General features: G+C 36.1%; 1 protein-coding gene across 1 annotated transcript in view; it reads left to right on the top strand.

Moving 5' to 3' along the window:
- Nucleotides 1-19,938, top strand: part of LOC105444808 (amino acid transporter AVT1F-like) — a 44,826-nt gene that overhangs the window by 14,370 nt on the left and 10,518 nt on the right. The window contains exons 2-5 of the mRNA XM_030987816.1: nucleotides 3,564-3,696; nucleotides 5,267-5,372; nucleotides 8,356-8,527; nucleotides 11,543-11,731. Of these exons, the coding sequence (XP_030843676.1) occupies nucleotides 3,589-3,696; nucleotides 5,267-5,372; nucleotides 8,356-8,527; nucleotides 11,543-11,731 (575 nt within the window). The 5' untranslated portion in view covers nucleotides 3,564-3,588. The remainder of the gene's footprint in view (nucleotides 1-3,563; nucleotides 3,697-5,266; nucleotides 5,373-8,355; nucleotides 8,528-11,542; nucleotides 11,732-19,938) is intronic.

Below are 19,938 nucleotides of genomic sequence, written 5' to 3'. Positions count from 1 at the left end.
TTGGAATAATCCCAGGATAAAAGTGAATAATCATATACAATTTATTTCAAATTTTGGTGTATGAAGTACTCTTTATCAATGACATTTTGGAAACGGATGGTACGATTTCTCGTATTTTAAATTTCTACATAAATCTGATATTCAAATGAATTTCCTTCAATATTGTAGGTTATGCAATACTATTCGGGCCGGTTTTAATGCCCATCTGTACTAGTTTACAGGGGATAAAACCACCCTGCAAGGTCACTGACAGGTGGTTATCTCATTAAATCGGCTCTTAATTAACATAAGGAAAAGAGGATCATGGGGAACCAATGGTCACCGATTAGGCATTGTTTACTATATAGAGGGAGCAAGTAGCTACAAGAGTGGTACAGTGGGGCTTTAAAAAGAGTGTTATACCTAAGTTGCCAACGTTGATGGAACCTACATATTTTAAACCTGAAGCATTACCTCTGATGTTGAAAATGAAGAAAAAAGGGTGTTCTCATATTTACAAGTAGTTCTAAGAGAAGGTTGAGTTCTGGGAAAGAGGTGGAAAATAATTTGTGAGCGTTATCATTCTTATTATGCAAGACAAGTGTGGAAAAAATCAGATAAGACATGTTCCCTGAAAAGCATGGCTCTGCAAATGCCTTCATATTCTAAATATGTCATGTAACATCGTAAAACGCTGGGGTAGGATTTTTACGCCACGTGTTCGTGTAGTCCCATATACATCTTTCTGTGTACAGTGTTTGTAACTTTACCAATACTTGGCCAAATTTCTTATCATTTTGATGATTCCAGAACCTTGCAATACCCACAAATTCTTATATGCTTGATGATCAACCTTTTCTGGTCGATTCCACAACGTTTCTTTCACAATGCAATCGCATGACCAGAACTCAACTTTATCTTTAAAACACATAATGTGAAAAAACATAACAGCCTCAACAAATGGAAACAGGGTTTTAGATCGCGAAGATAAAGCATGGTGTTCGTAATGCATGATCAGTCAACTGTTCAGTGGCGGATCCAGGGGGGGGGGCCCCCCCCCCCCTAGAGAAAAAAAAATCATGTAAAATCACGTGATTTTTACCTTTTTTTAAGGGTTGGGGCCCCCCCCCTAGCGCTCAAGGGGGGGGGGGGTGCAAATTGAAATTTTTTTGAGGACAAAAAAAAAAAAAAATGTGCTCACTACACCCCCCCCCCCCCCCCCCCCCCCCCCCCCCCCCCCCCCCCCCCCCCCCCCCCCCCCCCTCCCCCACTGAGCGAATTTTTGGCCGGCGCGTTTTTCAAATTTTCGGGAGCCAAAAAAAAAAAAAAAAAAAAAAAAATTGTGCTCTGTACCCCCCCCCCCCCACTGAGCGACTTTTCGGCCGGCGCGATTTTCAAATTTTCGGGAGCAAAAAAAAAAAAAAAGTTGGGCCCCCTCCCCTAAGAAATCCTGGATCCGCGCCTGCAACTGTTGATATAAGAATGAGATGGTTCCATTCTAAGATTTTAAGCAGAATACTTTACATGAAAGATTCATTGCTGAGATTCCAAATAGTTTCTAATAAACATTGTACGTTTTGTAACAGCAGTGAAGAGACAATTATGCACATTTTTTGTTATTGCCCATGTTCAAATATAACATGGTCAAAACTTGAGCAATGGTTTTTCAGTAAGACCAATATAAAGGCCGAACTCACAAACCAAACTAAATTGTTTGGCTTGAAAGGAGGTCATAACAACGCCGTAATTTTGTATCTTAATCTTAAAGGCCCACTGCACTACTTGAAGCTACTTGCGCCCTCTATATAACAAACAATGCCTAATCGGTGACCATTGGTCCCCCGTGGTCCCATCATCCTTTTTTCTTATGTTATTTGAGAGCTGAGTTGATGAGATAACCACCTGTCCAGTGACCTTCCAGTGTGGTCTAATCCCTCCTTTACACTAGTACTGATGAGCTTTAATAAATCTTTTCAGCCTAATGAAACAATCAGATACCACTGTTTGAAAAAAAAATTGTGTCAGCTGTTAAAACTTATGATTATAATTTATATGGAAAGATATAAAAACAAATCTTAAAAGAAACTAATTTCGTGAACAAATGATTACATTTTACCAAACTGTTTCTGAGTGTCTATGTTTAGTTTCCTTGCTTCTTTTTATGTTAAAGAATTGGTGTACACATTATATTTCGTCAAGTTTAATATATTATATGTTATGGTGCGACCGAGGTTATTTTGTAATTTGTTATTGTTTGAATATTATAATAATAATAGTGGGTTCTTGTATAGCGCTCATGTCAGTCAGATTTGACCCTCCTGGCGCTCCCGATTATTACCCTGGCTTTAGCACGGCTGCCATACGGCGCTGTAGCATTTCAAGGAATAAATTCCTACCAGGTACCCATTTACTTCACCTGGGTGGAGTGTGGCAAATGTAGATCAATGTCTTGCCAAAGGACATTAGTGCGGCGGCGGGACTCGAACCGCAGACCTTGTGATCGACAGTCCGGCGACGCATCCACTCGACCACAACACCTCTACAAGTCATTAAATAGTGCATGTATCGAACTTTTGTGGAAATGATTATGTTGATAATTAATAACAGAATCCTGTGGAAGGGTAAATAGAGAGAAAAATTTATAAATATTAATTCAATAATTCTTTCATTGAGGCTTAACATTGATAAAGTGCATAGCATAGTATTGTAATCGGATAGACGGACTGGGCCCATAATACCACTCGACTTGTCTATAGCTACCCGTATATTTCATTAAGAGTCGCCCTTATTCGAGAAATAACACTCCCCTTGATGGTTTTAATCATTATGCATAGGCTTTGACATTGTGTATGTGTATGGGGGCAATGGGGATGTCTATATCAAACGTTTTACAATGGCTAAATCCAAAACGTGGAACAGCTGTATCCCACTTTTAATCAGAGATATTTTACTTGCCCCTTTTTAACCATCCCTTAAAACATTCTTCTCCAATTAATAGACTAGTTCACGGTTAGCACATGTTCCAAGTGACCCCGAATATCCAACTTTCTCCAAAACATGAAGAGGTCCCACTCTGTACATTTTGAAAAAAATCACTCCTAAAGCTTGTGCATAAATGTATAATGATTTCATAACTTTCATGAGCACGTATCCAGTATTTTGTCTCCGTGTATTTCACGATTTGGTCTGCAATGACCTTTATCTGCTCTTGCTCAGACTGCAACTATGAACTTTCTTAGCCTATACTAAAATTTATCTCCTGAGTCTAATAATGTGCTTTGGTATGTTTCTCGTCAAATTCTGTAATTTTGTAAGCCTTATTGTTTTTGAATGATCACTATTGTTATTAGTGGTATCATATCATATATTTATTTTAATTGTTATGATTATAACAATTATTATCAAAATCATTATTGTTATTATTATCACATTGTTTGGTGATTGTATCTATACAAATCTGAGTTACATTTTATAGAAAAAGTATACATTTTCGCAATTTTTCCTTTACAGCTTTCCACATGGGTATGAAAATATCACAAATTCTATTCAATTAAATTAGAACTCATTCTTCTCTACCAATCTAGGAAGGAAAAGCTTATATTGGTCGCCATGGCAAATAACAGATCGGATCGACCGCTCCTCGAGATTAAGAAGTCATACGCAGGTCAAAGTTCAAAAGAAGAAGAGGATCACATCGAGAATACATCACATTCTTCAGTAAGTTAGCATGGTTACGTCAACTTCTCTCATTTTGTAACCCATCTACCAGAGCAAACAGTTTGACCTAATACGAGTCACAGTGAATAGATAACTGGTTTAATTCAAAGTCTTTTAAAACAATATTTAAAAATACAATGTACAGGGCGTCCCAGAAAAAACGAAACCGAGAACTATCATAACTTAGTCACAATTATAATTAATAAATGACACATATTTGGAAAGCTTAGATCCTCTTATTTTATTTGATGCAACTCATATGATTCATATCTCACGCATGAGTGATTAAAAGCAATTTGAAGAGAGGAAACCAAAAAGTCATTTGGCGGGCGGTATCTGAATTTCAAGGAGAAAATCACATTTCTAGAAAGTTCAATTTCTGCCCTTTCATATGACACTTCAGTCAGGAAAATTGAGCCAGGAATAACAAAGTTCTGTTTGTTTAAAATAAGGCTTGCATTTCCATAATTTGATCAAACGAGTTCGTTTTCACTGGCTGCCTGCCGTAGCAACGAGCAGAGTTGACAAAAGACTTAACTCCGTTTCGTTGACGATCAGCCATACACAAAGAAGACGAAAGATCTGATGCATGGCTGATCTTTAACGAAACGGAGTTAAGTCTTTTGTTGCATCAAATGAAAGAAGAGGATCTAAGCTTTCCAAATATGTGTCATTTATTAATTATAATTGTGATTAAGTTATGATAAAACATCGATAGTTCTCGGTTTCGTTTTTTGCTGGGACGCACTGTATATTACAATCAGAGCATGAGGGGCAAAGAGAAGTTAAAGATAAGGTTGAGTTCTGGGAAGAGGTGAAAAATAAGTTGTGAGCGTTATCATTGTTATTATGCAAGAGTGGAAGAACATCAGATAAAACATGTTCCCTGAAAAGCATGGCTCTTCAAGCGCCTTTATATACTAAATATGGCATCGTGAAAATCGGGACGCATTTTTACGCCACGTGTTCCTGTAGTCCCATATACATTCTTCTGTGTACAGTGCTTGTAACTTTACCAAGACTTGGCCAAATTTCTTATCATGTTGATGATTCCAGAATCTTGCAATACACACGAATACTAATATGCTAGATGATCAACCTTTTCTGATCGATTCCACACCGTTTCTTTCACAATGCAATCACATGACCAGAACTCAACTCAACTCAACTCAAGGACATTCATTATTAGGTTTGACACTCCCTCCTAATGAAAATCTTTTGTCAGTTTTTTTTAGACATTTTGTGATGTACACCTGACGAATCATGGTCAATGGACTTCACGGGACAACTCGACCCAAATGAATTGGGGTAGTTTGACGAGCCCAATCTCGATCCTCATCCTCCTTTTTCTTCGGATAATGTAAAGACATATTATTACTTATATTACGTATATATAGATGGAGTGAAATCGACTCGACTTTGAGGTTTGGTTCGGGGTCTCTGGGGCCTAATCTTGACTGCAATGTCGGATAGATATAGTACCCCCCCCCACCCTACCCCACATTGAAATGAATAAAATGGCATGAAATAAAAACAAACAATATAATTTTTAATTTTTATTTTCTTCTAGCAATTCAACCGTATGGGTCTGTCGGTCATGACTGCTACAGCACTGATCAGTGGAAAAATTGCCGGCTTAGGAATTCAGATACTTCCTGGTGCCGTCGCAAGAACAGGTAAGATCAAGCACACCCTATATACTGATTGAATGAAAACATAAGAGATTGTGATGATATTATAATATCATTAATGTATAGGAAAAATAAGAGTGGTCCGAGAACTAATCCTTGAGGAACTCCAATATTTAGGCTATTTTCGTAATGTAATTCTTCTATTTTAAATTAATAGTTTATGAAATTTAGAGATTGGTTTAAACTAAATTATTTTAGAATTATTTCAAACAAACTAAATATGTAATTTGTCGCACAAAGGAAATATATAGAAAGTTCAACAGTTCATTGGTCCTGTTGGAATACCAAATGTAACTGTTGAACGAAAAAAAGAATTCTTCTTTTTTTCTTTGGTACTTATATTGAACAAACTCTAGATTGGAAATGTCATATTGATTACGTTTGTTCTAAGGTTTCCAGAAGTATGTGTGTCTTGTCTGAATGGAAGGATTCAATGAATATTTACAATGCAATAATTCTTCCCCAATTAAATTACTGCAATATTAGTTATTTCGGGCAATACATACACACCAAAAGTATTCATGATTTACGTTACTTATTTTTCTCCAAGCATGCCACTATTTATAATGTTGAAAAATATTCCTGTGTTTGATTTGATCAAACTACTATTCATGTTTGATTTTCATGAAAAAAAGCCTGTACCATCTGTTTTTGTTAAAAGTAATGCAAAGTTTTGGCAAATTTTGAAAATTGGATGGATAGTAATTCTTTAAAATTTAGCCCTTAAAATACTTCTGCTTTCGAAATTGAATTATCAAAATTTACCGGTGCTCCCGGTAAAATTCAAATATTTCAAATAGCGCCTAAGGCCATTTCATGGTAGCTGCGACCATGAAAATCTCAAAATATCCGGTTCTGATATATAATTTTTAAACGGGAATAGCAAATCGGTCGATTGTAGTCAAGAAACATTGTTTTAAAGCTAAAGTAAAATCTGTATTGAGAGGGAGCTATACAACATAAAGAGCTTATTATTCACAATTGTATCACTTTAGACTCGATTTCAACCGCGACGACGATCACTGAATATTGTAGGATCGCATATGCTTCCAATATGTTTATTTGAACCAGATTCATGACCCCATACTAAAACTTTGTATTACCTTAATTCCAAACAAATTCTTTCATTCGCACTTACCCTACTCGTCATGGCCCAAAATTAAATGACCCACTTTGACGTTCAACTTAATTCTATATATTTTGTTTGGGGTACGCTAATGGAATTCAATTAATCATGACCTTAAATCTCTCTTTCCAAACAAACTCTTCTATTCGTACGTGCCCTACTCGTCATGGTAAAAAATTAATCACCCACTTTGTCGTTCAACTTCATTGTATATTGCTATATCAATTGTTGGGTTACGCGAATGGAATTCACTTGATCATGACTTCACTTGATTCACTTGATTCAGTCTTAAAATTACTTGATGTACACAAGATACTTTTACCAAAAAGTGATATCCATGGCCGAGTATGAACTTCTCTTTCCTTTCTTTTCTATTGTTGCTTTGATACTTTCTTTATTATAAGTGTGTGTGTGTATGTTGGTGTGTAAGTGCGATAACCAAAGCTTGTGTTGAGAAGTCGAACAAATATCATGAGTACAGGAGCAAACCGATGGGGTGATAGCTAGAGGAAAAGGGGTATTTTAAATCTTTTAAATAATTATGTGCCTCAGGAATGGTTGGTTTTACTCTTTACTGAAGACTCCACCTCCTTTTAACCATAATATGAGTCTTCGGTAAAGAGTTAAACCAAGTATTCATGAGGCACATATTTAACAGATTAAAAGTTCCCCTTTTCCTCTAGCTGATATGAACTTCGTCAAGTCAGGTCAGATAATATTATCTTTGTCAAGTCATAAATAATAATAACAATGATAACAATGATTAAAGTAGCTCCATTCACAGTGCAGTGCGCAAATAGTAAGGGATGCCTGAGGCGCCTATGTATACTCTGGCTTCTGTTTGTCATGCGTTTAATATATCCATCAGCTTGCTGAATTACCGTATGGTATATAGTCACGACATATTTTCTCTACGTATGAGGCGTAGGCTTAGGGTATGAATCCCCCAAACAAATTTAAATAATTTGATAAATTAACGATATTACGGTGTCATCCGCTCATATTCGAGCAACAGGATAGTCTATTTATAATTCTCATTCCTTTATATAGAGAGCACATGTCTATTTTTGTTCAACCACATGTCTATTTTTTGTTAATCCCCTCGCGCTGTTTAAAAACTAGAAAGTCGATAATCGTGCAAGAGACTTTACGAAGCCCCCCCCCCCCCCCCCCCCCCCGTTCGGCTAATGGTACAGTCACTATGAACATGACGGACAAAGAAAGAGGACAAAATATACAGTTCCTCATTCTAACCTCAACAATTGCTGGGGTAGACAAAGGAACATCCCTTCACTGCTATTATGTAAAAATGTGTAGAACTGGTGAATTTGAATGTGACACCTGTTCTACACATTTTTACGTGAAGGGATGTTCCTTTGTCTACCTGAGGAACTGTATATATATTGTCCTCTTTCTTTGTCCGTCGTGTTGATAGTGAGTGGATGCCGGTAGTAAGAAATGGAGAAAGGTTTCATGACAACAAAAAAACAAGCCCATTTATAACAATTAAAAATTGGCAATTCACAATAAACGATAAACAGCTCACTATAAACTAAATCGTTACGGTATACATCTTGTGTAGTGGTGGTTATTTTACCTGACTGCTAAGAAAGCATAAATACTTGCTAGTAAGCAACCAGAGGACCGACGGCTTAAAAGGGCCCTCTCCGAGATGCCTGATAATGAGGATTAATGCCTTATCAAAAGGGAATCGCCTGGGTTCGAACCCGGGACGCCGGATTCCCGGCCGGATTACGAGACCACTGCTCTACCAACTGAGCTATCTTGCCTCATCAGCTATATACCCTCTTATAATTATGCATGTTATCTTCTTCTCCACAGGTGCGTGGGGTCTTGTGGTGGCCATCGTAGCTCTACTCCTGTCGGCGTTCTCGGGGACTTTACTCTCTAAGAGCTGGATACTACTCCGACAGAGGTACTCGAAATACCGCACCGAAATCCACCGCTATCCTTACCCAGCCTTGGCCTACGAGGCATATGGAATATGGGGCAGGTTAGTACAGATGCTGCTCGTTTTTATATATTGTTTATTATACAAATAATACACATCAGTGAGGGCATTAGTATCACCAGGACTGTTCCAAATGTACCCTGTGTAGGTAATTTTACTAATGCCCGAACAAACTGAAGTGTGGTGTTTGTTTTATAAGATTATATTTTATTTGTTTTATAAAATGATTTTTTTATAATATGAATTTACTAATGACCGGCCATTATCAAAATCAAGTGTTAGGCAAAATGAATGCCTGGTCACGTGTGCGCTCTCAACCAATCATTTGATTAAGATCCACGTCATCATTTTATAATCTTTAATCATCCATGTTCACATCCCTCACACGCATCCCACACATATCGCGCGACTCCTGAAAACATATTAATTAGGTGGTCTGTTGTCAACAGACCACCTATTGTTTTCGTCAGAATTTTCTTTCTTTATTTATTTATTTATTTATTTATTATTCTTTATTTTTATTTCTTCCCGTTTTTTGTTTATCGATTAACTCAAGATTGGTTGTGTTAATTTCTTTCAATTTTGACACAGTCATAGGTCATTGTCATGATACGTGACAGGAACATTTTCAAGGTCATCAGGTCATCGTGACGTCATCCAGGCGCCATTTTGTGAAATCACGTTATCCATCATATCTTCGTGATGCATAAGCAAAGGTCATTCATATTCATATCACATATACTTCAGGTCAAGGGTCAACAGGTCATGTCATCAAAGGTCACATAAAGGTCACGACGCGCACGTACGCGTGCGTCAAAATTTACAAATGCTCAAAATCACTTAACTATTAAAGGAGAGTACGAATCAGGTCATTTTAAGCATTTCAAAATTTTCCGTCCGTAAGTGTCCCCGCGCGCGTTGCGCGCGCTCATAGCGCGCGGAAAAGGTCAAATTCAAAATTTTTACATGATTTAGATTCCTCTTACCGTAAATGACAATTTACATTTTTTTTCAGTCACCCTTGACCTTTCATAAGGCCGTGAGCGCGCGTCAAAGTTCAAAATCCGCGCGTGCTGCTATGGGCAATATAATGCAAATTTGATCAAAAACATGCCATTTTAAAAATCATAATAGCTCTTCAGATAGTCCATTGACCCCAACTTTTATATCATGGTTAGAAAAAGCATGAGTTGGAGATATGATTCCATGTCTCATTTGACCCTCAATTGACTCATGACGTCATCATAATGGCCTCCGAACTCAAAATTTCAATTTGCATATTATGACGTCATCATATTTTTGGAAAATTGATTGTATCTTTGTAAATATTGATTAATTTTCTTCCAAATTTTGATATGTTCTACCTGAGAATATTGTCTACAAATGCAGTCACCACGATATTTCATTTTGACAAGGGCATCATGGCGTATTTTCGCGATTAAAGGAGGCATGTCAATTTTTCACATTTTGCGTGTATTCTCTATGGGACATGACTTTTTCTCAAAACTGGATTCTACATTCTCGTCTGTCGCGAGCAATATCTCTGTCGTTTTATCTTTGTTTACGCTGAGCTTTGAGTATGTTGTAGCTGAGACAATAAGCTATCACAAGTGTGCCATTTATTTCTCGATTAGATGACGGGATCATGCTCATATTTCACTTGCAAAGTGGGATTTGAGAATTTCATTTTCCGTTTACGTGTATTCTCTATGGGAAATGTTTTGGTATATCGGTAACGCGCTTGACTTCCGACCTCGAGGTCCCTGGTTCGAGTCCGGGCGTCTCCAACAATTTTTTTTTTTTTTTTCTTTTTTGACTTTTCAATGATCATAAAATTGAAAACAGACCACCTAATTCGTCCCCATGACGAATTAAATTTCTAGTTCTTATTGTTATTGCAAATGATTTATGTGATGAATGTGAACGTGAAATATGAAATAAAACTAAACTGGAAACTGATATCTGAAACTGAACCATGACATGGAATAGCAATTATACTCTTTAGGGACCCAATGTAAGTAATTTTACAGTTGATTTCACTCGGTTGATTCCATTAATGTTCGCATGAAATAGCAGATAGAAATAGAAGCGAATATTTTCACCATTAAAGACGAAGTATCATTGCTATTCTTATTTGCTCATCGTCTTTACAATGCTATTTGAATTAACAAAATGTTAACATTTCAGGCTTCCTGGGGGAAGTTTCAATCGCTGTTAAGAGAAATTTCTGAATAGAATAGGAATAGAACATATTAAAGGTAATGCACAGTTTTGGGTAATTTTGAAAATCGGATGGATAGTAATTCTTTAAAGTTTTGATATATTTGGATGCCCCTGTGGATGGATTACAAGTACTAGAAAATGGAGCCCCTAAACAAATTCTGCTTTCGAGAAATTGAATATTCAAAATTTAACGGGGCTCCCGGCTGCAGTTCTGATATATAATTTCCAAACGGGAATAGCAAATCGGTCGATCGTAGTCAAGAAACATTGTTTGAAAGCTAAAGTAATGTCAGTCTTGAGAGGAAGCTATTCCTTTGGAATAAGCTGCCACTTAGTATTCGTATTCGTAATTTAACTACCCTTCATGCCTTCAAAGTTGCTCTAAAAACCCATCTCTTTCTAAACAGTGCTATTTAATCATGTCAATGTTGCGTAATAATTTGTGTTGTTTTAGTTTACTTTATTTTTGTTAAGAAAGTTATATTTTTGTGATAGTAATACATGTACAGCGCCATGAGCGTCAGAGCCTGGCGGATACCGGCGCTATATAAATATCCATATTATTACTATTATAACATAACGAGTTTATTATTTACAATTTCATCACTTTACAGTAGACGCGATTTCAACCGACAACGATCACTGAATATTGTAAGATCGCATTTGCTTCCAATATGTTCATTTGAACCAAATTCATGACCCCATACCAAAACTTTGTATTAGTACCTTCAAGGTGGAATACAAGATAAAATATATAATGGAATATAAAGTAGACTTTAAGTAGACATTATTATTTGATAATTGTTTGTCTTTCTATTCCTGAATTTCTTGCAGGAGAATAGCATCCGTTCTTCTCTATCTTTACGGTGTGGCTATATGCACGACTGGATTACTTATACTCTCCGATAATCTCCATGTTTTACTCAAGCTCCTCAACGTCCATCTAACAGCGTGCGCTTACTTGCCCATGGTGGCGGTGTTCGTCTGCCCCTTCCTCTGGATGGGCACACCGAAAGATTTCTGGTAAGTTGATCCATTCAGGTCGTTACTGCTAGTTTTGTTGTTGACTTGTTGTTGTTGTATTTCTTCTTCTTGTTCTCCTTGTTTTTCTTCTTGTTCTTCTTATTCTTCATCTTATTCCTGTTCTTATTCTCCTTCTCCTTGTTCTTCTTGTTTTTCTTCTTCTCCATCTTGTTCTTGTTCTACCTGTTCTTCTTGTTCTTCTTCTTGTTCTTGTTCTTCTTCATCTTTTTCCTGTTCTTATTCTCCTTCTTCCTGTTCTTCTTCTTGTTCTACTAGTTCTTCTTCTTCTTGTTCTACTAGTTCTTCTTCTTCTTCTTGTTCTTCTTGTTTTTCTTCTTCTCCATCTTGCTCTTGTTCTACCTGTTCTTCTTGTTCTTCTTCTTGTTCTTCTTCTTCTTCATCTTTTTCCTGTTCTTATTCTCCTTCTTCCTGTTCTTCTTCTTGTTCTACTAGTTCTTCTTCTTCTTGTTCTACTAGTTCTTCTTCTTCTTGTTCTACTAGTTCTTCTTCTTCTTGTTCTACTAGTTCTTCTTCTTCTTGTTCTACTAGTTCTTCTTCTTCTTGTTCTACTAGTTCTTCTTCTTCTTCTTGTTCTTCTTGTTTTTCTTCTTCTCCATCTTGTTCTTGTTCTACCTGTTCTTCTTCTTCTTCTTCTTGTTCTTCTTCTTCTTCATCTTTTTCCTGTTCTTCTTCTTGTTCTACTAGTTCTTCTTCTTCTTGTTCTACTAGTTCTTCTTCTTCTTGTTCTACTAGTTCTTCTTCTTCTTCTTGTTCTTCTTGTTTTTCTTGATCATCTTCTTCCTCTCCTTGATGTTGTTGTTGATGATGATGATGATTTTATATTTAGATTTCAAGAAAGATTTTACTATTTACATAAGTCTGGTAATGTTTTAGGTAAAATCAGTCCATGGTAGTCGAGTCGTGATATATTCCTAGTTTGAAAAATGGGCTCGGTGTAAAAACGCCAGAGGTAATAATGTCAGAAGTACAAACAAATGCCAAAGGTACAACAAAATAGCAACTTATAATTATATAATTATAATAGTGATTATGATACTGCTGCCACTACTACTACTACTACTACTACTACTACTACTACTACTACTACTACTACTACTGGGAAGAAGCAGAAGAAAAGGAAGAAGAAGAAGAAGAAGAAGAAGAAGAAGAAGAAGAAGAAGAAGAAGAAGAAGAAGAAGAAGAAGAAGAAAAAGAAGGAGGAGAAGTAGAAGGAGAAGAAAAAGAAGAAGAAGAAGAAGAAGAAGAAGAAGAAGAAGAAGAAGAAGAAGAAAAAGAAGAAGAAGGAGGAGAAGTAGAAGGGGAAGAAGAAGAAGAAGAGGATGAGGAAAAAGAAGAAGAAGAAGGGGAAGAAGAAGAAGAATATCAGCGATAATAGTGATTAGCTTATCAATGATCGAGGCATGCACATGGACATAACATTATTCGTGGTAAGAAGGAAAATGAAGGCTAGACGAAGAGAGCGGGAACCAGCGGGATCTTCTGGGTGCAGCCAGACATTTCTTAATAACAATTTCTCCCAGGAAGCCGAACATTATTTGTTTTTATGTATTCAAATGGCATTGTAGAGACGATGAACAAGTACAAATAATACTGGAGAATGTTCACTTCTACCCCCCCCCTCTCTCTCTCTCTCTCTCTCTGCTAAATTATCCGAGCAATTGGATTAAACATTCAAGTGGAATCAACTGTAAAACTAATTTGCCATGAGTCCTGAAATTTCAATTTGTTTTACTGTATGACATAAAAGTATTAATATAGAGAGCAGCGAATGGCGAACGAATAACGATTGTCGCTAAAATCCAACAATCGTTGCTTTTTGCCTAAAAGTTACAATGAGACATCAGGCTACACAGAACTAAGATCGACAACATGATATTGTCTTGAAAGCAGTCAGCAAACGTTAGAACTAGAATGAATAAGAGATAATGCGATTAAGTAAACAAGTGCATTTTGTCCATGTTAAACATCCAGAACCAAATTTCTCAGCTGAATAATCTGAACAGTTATATCAACCGAGCGGAATCAACTGAAACTTCTGAACAATAATTGAAATTCTCCCTGGAAGCCTGACATTTGATTTTCTCCCCATTCAAATAGCATGACAAAGGCGGTAAAAAAATAGCATAATAATAATACTTCGTCGTTAAAGGGGCCATCTCACTGAGCGGTGAATGCTTGCGAACGTAGCGAATTAGGGGTTTCGCCATGGTTCGTCATCAAAGGTTGCACAAAAGTTCGCAAACAGTTTTCATAGTTGCAAACAGTTTTTCTTGTCGAAAAGAAATTTGAGCATGCTCATGGTTTATTTTTCTGCAAACTTTTGCGACCGTTTTTAAAACAGTTGTAAGCCTTTGAAAACGGTTTTAAGACGGTGTCGCTGAAGTCATTTTTGATTCGCCAATGCTAGCGACCACGTTACCATATGGTTCCTATGAAAAATCGACCCATTGAGTACCAGGAGTTAGCAAAAGGTTCCAAACATTCACAAATAATGGCAAATGATTGGCAAATAGTTGCTAATCTTCGCAAAAACTGTTGCTAACATTTGCTGACAGTCGCGAATAGTCGCCAACTGCCTTTCGCAAACACTTTCGCAAACATTCGCTCAAATGTCGCTAATTGTTGCTAAACACTCTGATTTTCGCCAACATTCGTCATAAAAGTTGGCAAATCCACATTAGCAATGTTCGTAAGCATTCGCCGCTCAGTGAGATACCCCATTAATGGTGAGAATGTGTGTGTGCGAACAGTAAACTCAACCAACCGAAACACTTTCTGCTTTAGGCTGTGGGGGTTATACTTCCCCAAAACTCGATTTTCACATTCCTTTGCCCAGGTTATATGATTTGTATCATATTGCGTGCATGACATTTCACAAAATCTTAATTCTGGCAAATAACCTGTCCTTAACGAATTGCCCCCGTCCCCACTCGCCGCCGGCTAGATCCGCCCCTTGTTGAAACCAATGACATATTCTAAAGAATGCCCTCATGTGGTTTAACGGCTCTTTTTAACTGTAAACAGGCTTATTACTAAGTCGTTTGTAATTTTTGTATACCTTTCGAGCATGGTGCAGTTATAAGTATTAGTTTGTAATGTAATGGTGCAGTTTTTGGTAACTAAAATTTGATAAAAACAGTGCTCTTTATATAAAAATTCAACTATCCCTTTAATAGTTCTTAGTGGTCACATCCACCACAAACTGTGTTTATCTGTGATCTCAACTCTATTGTTTTGTTTCTTTGCATCTAATTCATAGCATTCCTATGAATTTTCCAGGTACTTCTTTAACCTCTTTTTCTACTTGGTTGGATATTTAACCAGTGAGTAAAACGACCAATCTGATCTCTTCACATGTGAATGATGTGAGTCATAATGAATATATGTTAAACAGTCTGTAGACCTCTATATGTATTATGTACGCTAGAGAAAATCATTATTTTTTTTTTTAGGTTGATTCTGGGCCCCAGAAGCAGCCCACGTTTGTTTTTGTTTTTTTTTGTTACTTGTTAGTTTTTTTCCTCTGTAAATGAGTCTTTTTTCCTTACTCATTTTGAGGAAGTTTGTAAATATGTTAACACATCACATTTTTGTACATGTGATGCTTGACCATGCGGAAAGGATGGCTTTTAACATCTCTGTCAATTGTGTGTATGTCTTTTTTTCCCCTTTTGTGCTATTGCTAAATCCAGTTACTTTCTTTATAACCACAGATCTATGTGCAGATTTTTGTCAAGGTTATGATGCCTCAGGTTAATGCTACTCAATTGAGCCACACTCAGTCTGATGATAATATTGTTGCAGAGTTGAATATGAATGCAACACATTTTGAATATATGTTGAATGACGAGGTTGAAGCTACAGTGCACGACTCAAAATATTTTACTGAAAAACAATTTTCTGAACATTTAGGAAACTGTCCTGTCAATGAAACGTCCTTTTTGCACTTTAATGTGCGTAGCATGAATGCAAATTTTGACAGGCTTTCCTTGTTTTTGGACACTTTTCAGGATAAGTACCCAATAATTGGAATCACTGAAACTTGGTTTTCTAGTCATCCAACTGCCATGTACGATCTTCCTAGGTATCAACTAATCACTAATGATCGACAAAGCAGATCCGGTGGTGGTGTAGCAATGTATATTCCCATTTCATTTGAGTGTCATACAAAAACAGAATTGTACATTATGAATGATTCACTAGAATCTCTATTTGTTGAAATTATAATTCCTGGAGAAAAAAACTTGTTAGTGGGAGTAGTCTATAGGCCACCAAATGGTGATGTGAATGAATTTATTGAAGAATTGTCTAACACTCTTTCAAGCCCATTATCCAGAAATAAAAAAAATAATTATTATGGGTGATTTTAATATAAATTTATTAAGTTATGATCACGATAACTCTGTTAATAATTTTGTTGATACTTTAAGTACATTCTCTTTGATTCCTCTGATTAATAAGCCAACTAGAGTAGCAGATAACTCACAAACCTTAATTGACAATATTTTCACCAATTTGCACCCTATTCCCACTGCTGGTGTAATAGTGGCCGATATATCTGATCATTTCCCTATATTTGCTAGAACATCTTTAGCATTAAGGAGTTCTTGTACTGAATCCTGTGATAAGTTAACACGGAAATTCACTCAGGGAAATATAGCAAAATTTAAGAGAGAATTGGAAACTGTTGAATGGAACGAAGTTTTATGTGAAACAGAAGTTGATAAGTCTTTTGATAAATTCATGGATATAATGGTGTTATCTTATGACAGATGCTTTCCCTTGGTGCAAAGAAGTAAACAAGAATATAAAAGAGTACCTCGAATGCCATGGGTCACTAAGTCTTTACTCAGGTCAATAAATAAAAAGAATCGTTTGTTTTGTAGATACAAAGCAAAGCAGACTGGTGTAGCCAAGCTTAAGTATACTAACTATAGAAATATATTGACTTCTGCTCTGCGCCAAGCAAAGAAAGACTATTATCAATTTCAATTCCAGTCTACGTGTAATAATGTTAAAGGAACATGGAAAGTTATTCGAAATGTCTTGAAAACCAATCCTAAACTACAGAGTATTACAAAACTCACCTGGAAGGATGGTCTTATTGAAGACAAGAAACTTATGTGTGAAGCATTTAATGAATATTTTTCTAACATTGGTGCTACTCTGTCTAGCTCCATACCTGATATACAGGAAACCTATGGAAATTATTTAACCAGTCCAAATGAAAAGTCTTTATTTTTTGTTCCTGTAGTGAATTCTGAGGTTATAGATGTTGTAAGTGGCTTGAAAAGGAAGAAGAGCCCTGGATATGATGGTATAACTAATGATTTGATAAAAGAAGTAATTTTATTTGTAGTCGTACCTCTCACTCACATTTATAACTTGTCTTTAATGCATGGAATTGTTCCTAAAAAAATGAAAATAGCTAAAGTTGTGCCTATATATAAAAAAGGGAACCCTGTAGAAACTGGTAATTATAGACCAATTTCTCTACTTACTGTCTTCTCCAAGATTTTGGAAAAGCTTGTATATATTAGATTGATAAAGTTTTTGAAGTCGTGTCAAGTTTTCTCAAATTCTCAGTTTGGTTTTCGCGAGAAACACACAACTTCTCATGCTGTTTTATGTCTTTTAGACAAAATATCTTCGGCACTTGATAAACACCTCCATACGGTTGGTATATTTTTGGATTATTCCAAAGCTTTTGATACGGTGAACCATAATATTTTGTTGCACAAGCTCTCTTATTATGGGGTAAGAGGACCTGCACTCGAATGGTTTAGAAGTTATCTTAGTAACAGACAGCAATTTGTGCAGCTCGGCGAAATTTGTTCAGATATGTTACCCGTCACGTGTGGAGTACCTCAAGGTTCCCTTTTGGGTCCCCTGCTTTTTATTTTATATGTAAATGATTTTCCAAAATCCTCAGAGACGTTTTCTTTTTTGCTATTTGCAGACGATACAAGTGTATTCTGTTCTCATAGAAACTTAAATACTCTTTTAGAAACTGTAAATAGAGAGCTTTGTGTATTGACTAAATGGATTCATGCAAATAAACTGTCGCTAAACTTATTAAAAACTAAACATATGTTATTCAGTAATAGTGAAACAGTAATGCCTGGTAATGTAGTCTTTGATCAGGTAAATATTGAAAAGGTCTCATTTATTAAATTTTTAGGTCTCCACATTGATGATAAATTGACTTGGAAGATGCATACTACTCATTTAAGTAAAGTGCTCTCTAGAAATGTTGGTATGATCAACAAATTGAAGTTTGTATTCCCAAGAAAAGTACTTAGCATGTTGTACTGTTCCTTAATTTTGCCATACTTAAATTATGGTGTGCTAGCCTGGGGTGCCTCAGCCAAATCCTACTTAAATAAAATTCTGCTCATTCAAAAGAGAGCAGTGAGAATTATTTCGGCAGCTGATTGGCGTGCTCACACTGACAAGCTATTTTACGAAAATAAAATGCTGAAGGTAAAAGATATATATTTTCTATATCTGGGATATCTTATGTATCAGTTGGAGAAGGGTGAAGCTCCCATGTCAATAGCATCTATTTTTGTAAAGAATAACCAAATACACAAATACTCTACTAGGCAGGCTGCCTTATACCATGTATCATCAGCTAGAACTCAGCTTAGGATTAATACACTTGCACATACTGGACCAAAGTATTGGAACTCTTTAGACTGTTCTATTAGGCAGTCTGTAAGCTCTTCTGTCTTCAAACGTAAGCTGAAATTTCATCTACTGTACACCTACAGTGAATAGATCTGATTTTTATTAGTATTCAATATAGGTAACTGGAATAGCATTGTCCCCCCCCCCCCGTGTTGTACATTATCCTCCTTCCCCTATTTCTTTACTTTTCCATTATCTTTATTCTGTTTTCTTTTTTAGTCTACCATATTTTGTAAATTAGTGGTAGATCTGATATTTATTTATAGTCTGTATAGGTAACTAGATTAGTATTAGTCCCCCTCCCCCTGTAATATAACCTACTTCTTTTTAAAAAAAATGTTGTTTCTGTAAAGGTGATCTGTGTTTTAACAAGCTGTGCTTTTTTAACAGACCACCTCTTTTTCCACATTTGTTAAAGTCTTTATAACTGTTTCATTGTTAATGTATTTATGCTAGTTTACGATGAACTTGTTACTACTGTTACTGAATGAAATGTTTTTTTATGCAAGTGGAAAGAAATAAATAAATCTTGAAACTTTAGGGCCAGTCTTTGACATGTGGTGTGTGCCTTTTCAGTTTGTAGCCCATAGACTTATACTGCTAATAATTATGTGGGAATTGCCATATATACAGTACATGAGCATCCTGTAAAAAGACATACATAGGGGATAACAAAATGACCTATCCATCACATTATCTGATCATTTCTTTTCCGTGTGTGGCATAACAACATATATGATTTGTTTAATCAAGAAAAAGAGTTTTAAAGGACAGGTGTATGGTTTGAAGAAAAGAAATGAAGAAAAAAAATAACGAATTGACCCCATATTCCGAGTAAATCGCACTTTTATGTTTCATTGCGCCATACATTGTGTGTGTAATATCCAACATTCAAATGTATATTAACCAGATTCATTTTTTCAACTCATAATGAAAATTATATTAATTGGAAGGTTTTCATGAGATATTACATATTCGATCATGAAAATTAAAAATCATGTTCTGTTTTGTTTACATACTTTCACATTCCGAGCCGAAATGACATTTTCTAATTATAAAAGTGGGCGTGGCATCTACCCGTATTTTTTTTCTTAGCATTTTGCAAGGGTTTTAGAATGTATGCCATGCATTAGCCCAAAATGCCATGGAATCTTTCTTTAGAGCCCTTTTTTAATGTGTGGCTTGTTTACTATGACGCGCATAACACTTTACGTCAACAATCAATTAAAAAAAAAACATTGGTTTTGTATCTTGTCTGAACTAGCCTTATTTGTTAATGTTAAGTAATACTAGAGAAGAAGGGAAAAGGAATAAAAATGATGAGAAAGATTTTTTTTGAAAAGAAGGATCTAAAGGAGAAAGAGCCGAAGAAGACAAAGATGAAGAAGAAAGCAAGTAAGGACAAGGGGAGGAGGAGGAAGAGGAGGAGGAGGAGGAGAAGAAGAAGAAAGTGTAAGAGAATGATTATGATGATAATGATGATGAAAACAAATGGG

This window comes from Strongylocentrotus purpuratus, unplaced genomic scaffold, assembly GCF_000002235.5.
Source record: "Strongylocentrotus purpuratus isolate Spur 01 unplaced genomic scaffold, Spur_5.0 spur5_scaffold_17, whole genome shotgun sequence".
Taxonomy (NCBI): domain Eukaryota; kingdom Metazoa; phylum Echinodermata; class Echinoidea; order Camarodonta; family Strongylocentrotidae; genus Strongylocentrotus; species Strongylocentrotus purpuratus.
The sequence above is the reverse complement of the archived record's forward strand: the minus strand, read 5'-3'. Positions and strand labels throughout refer to the sequence as shown.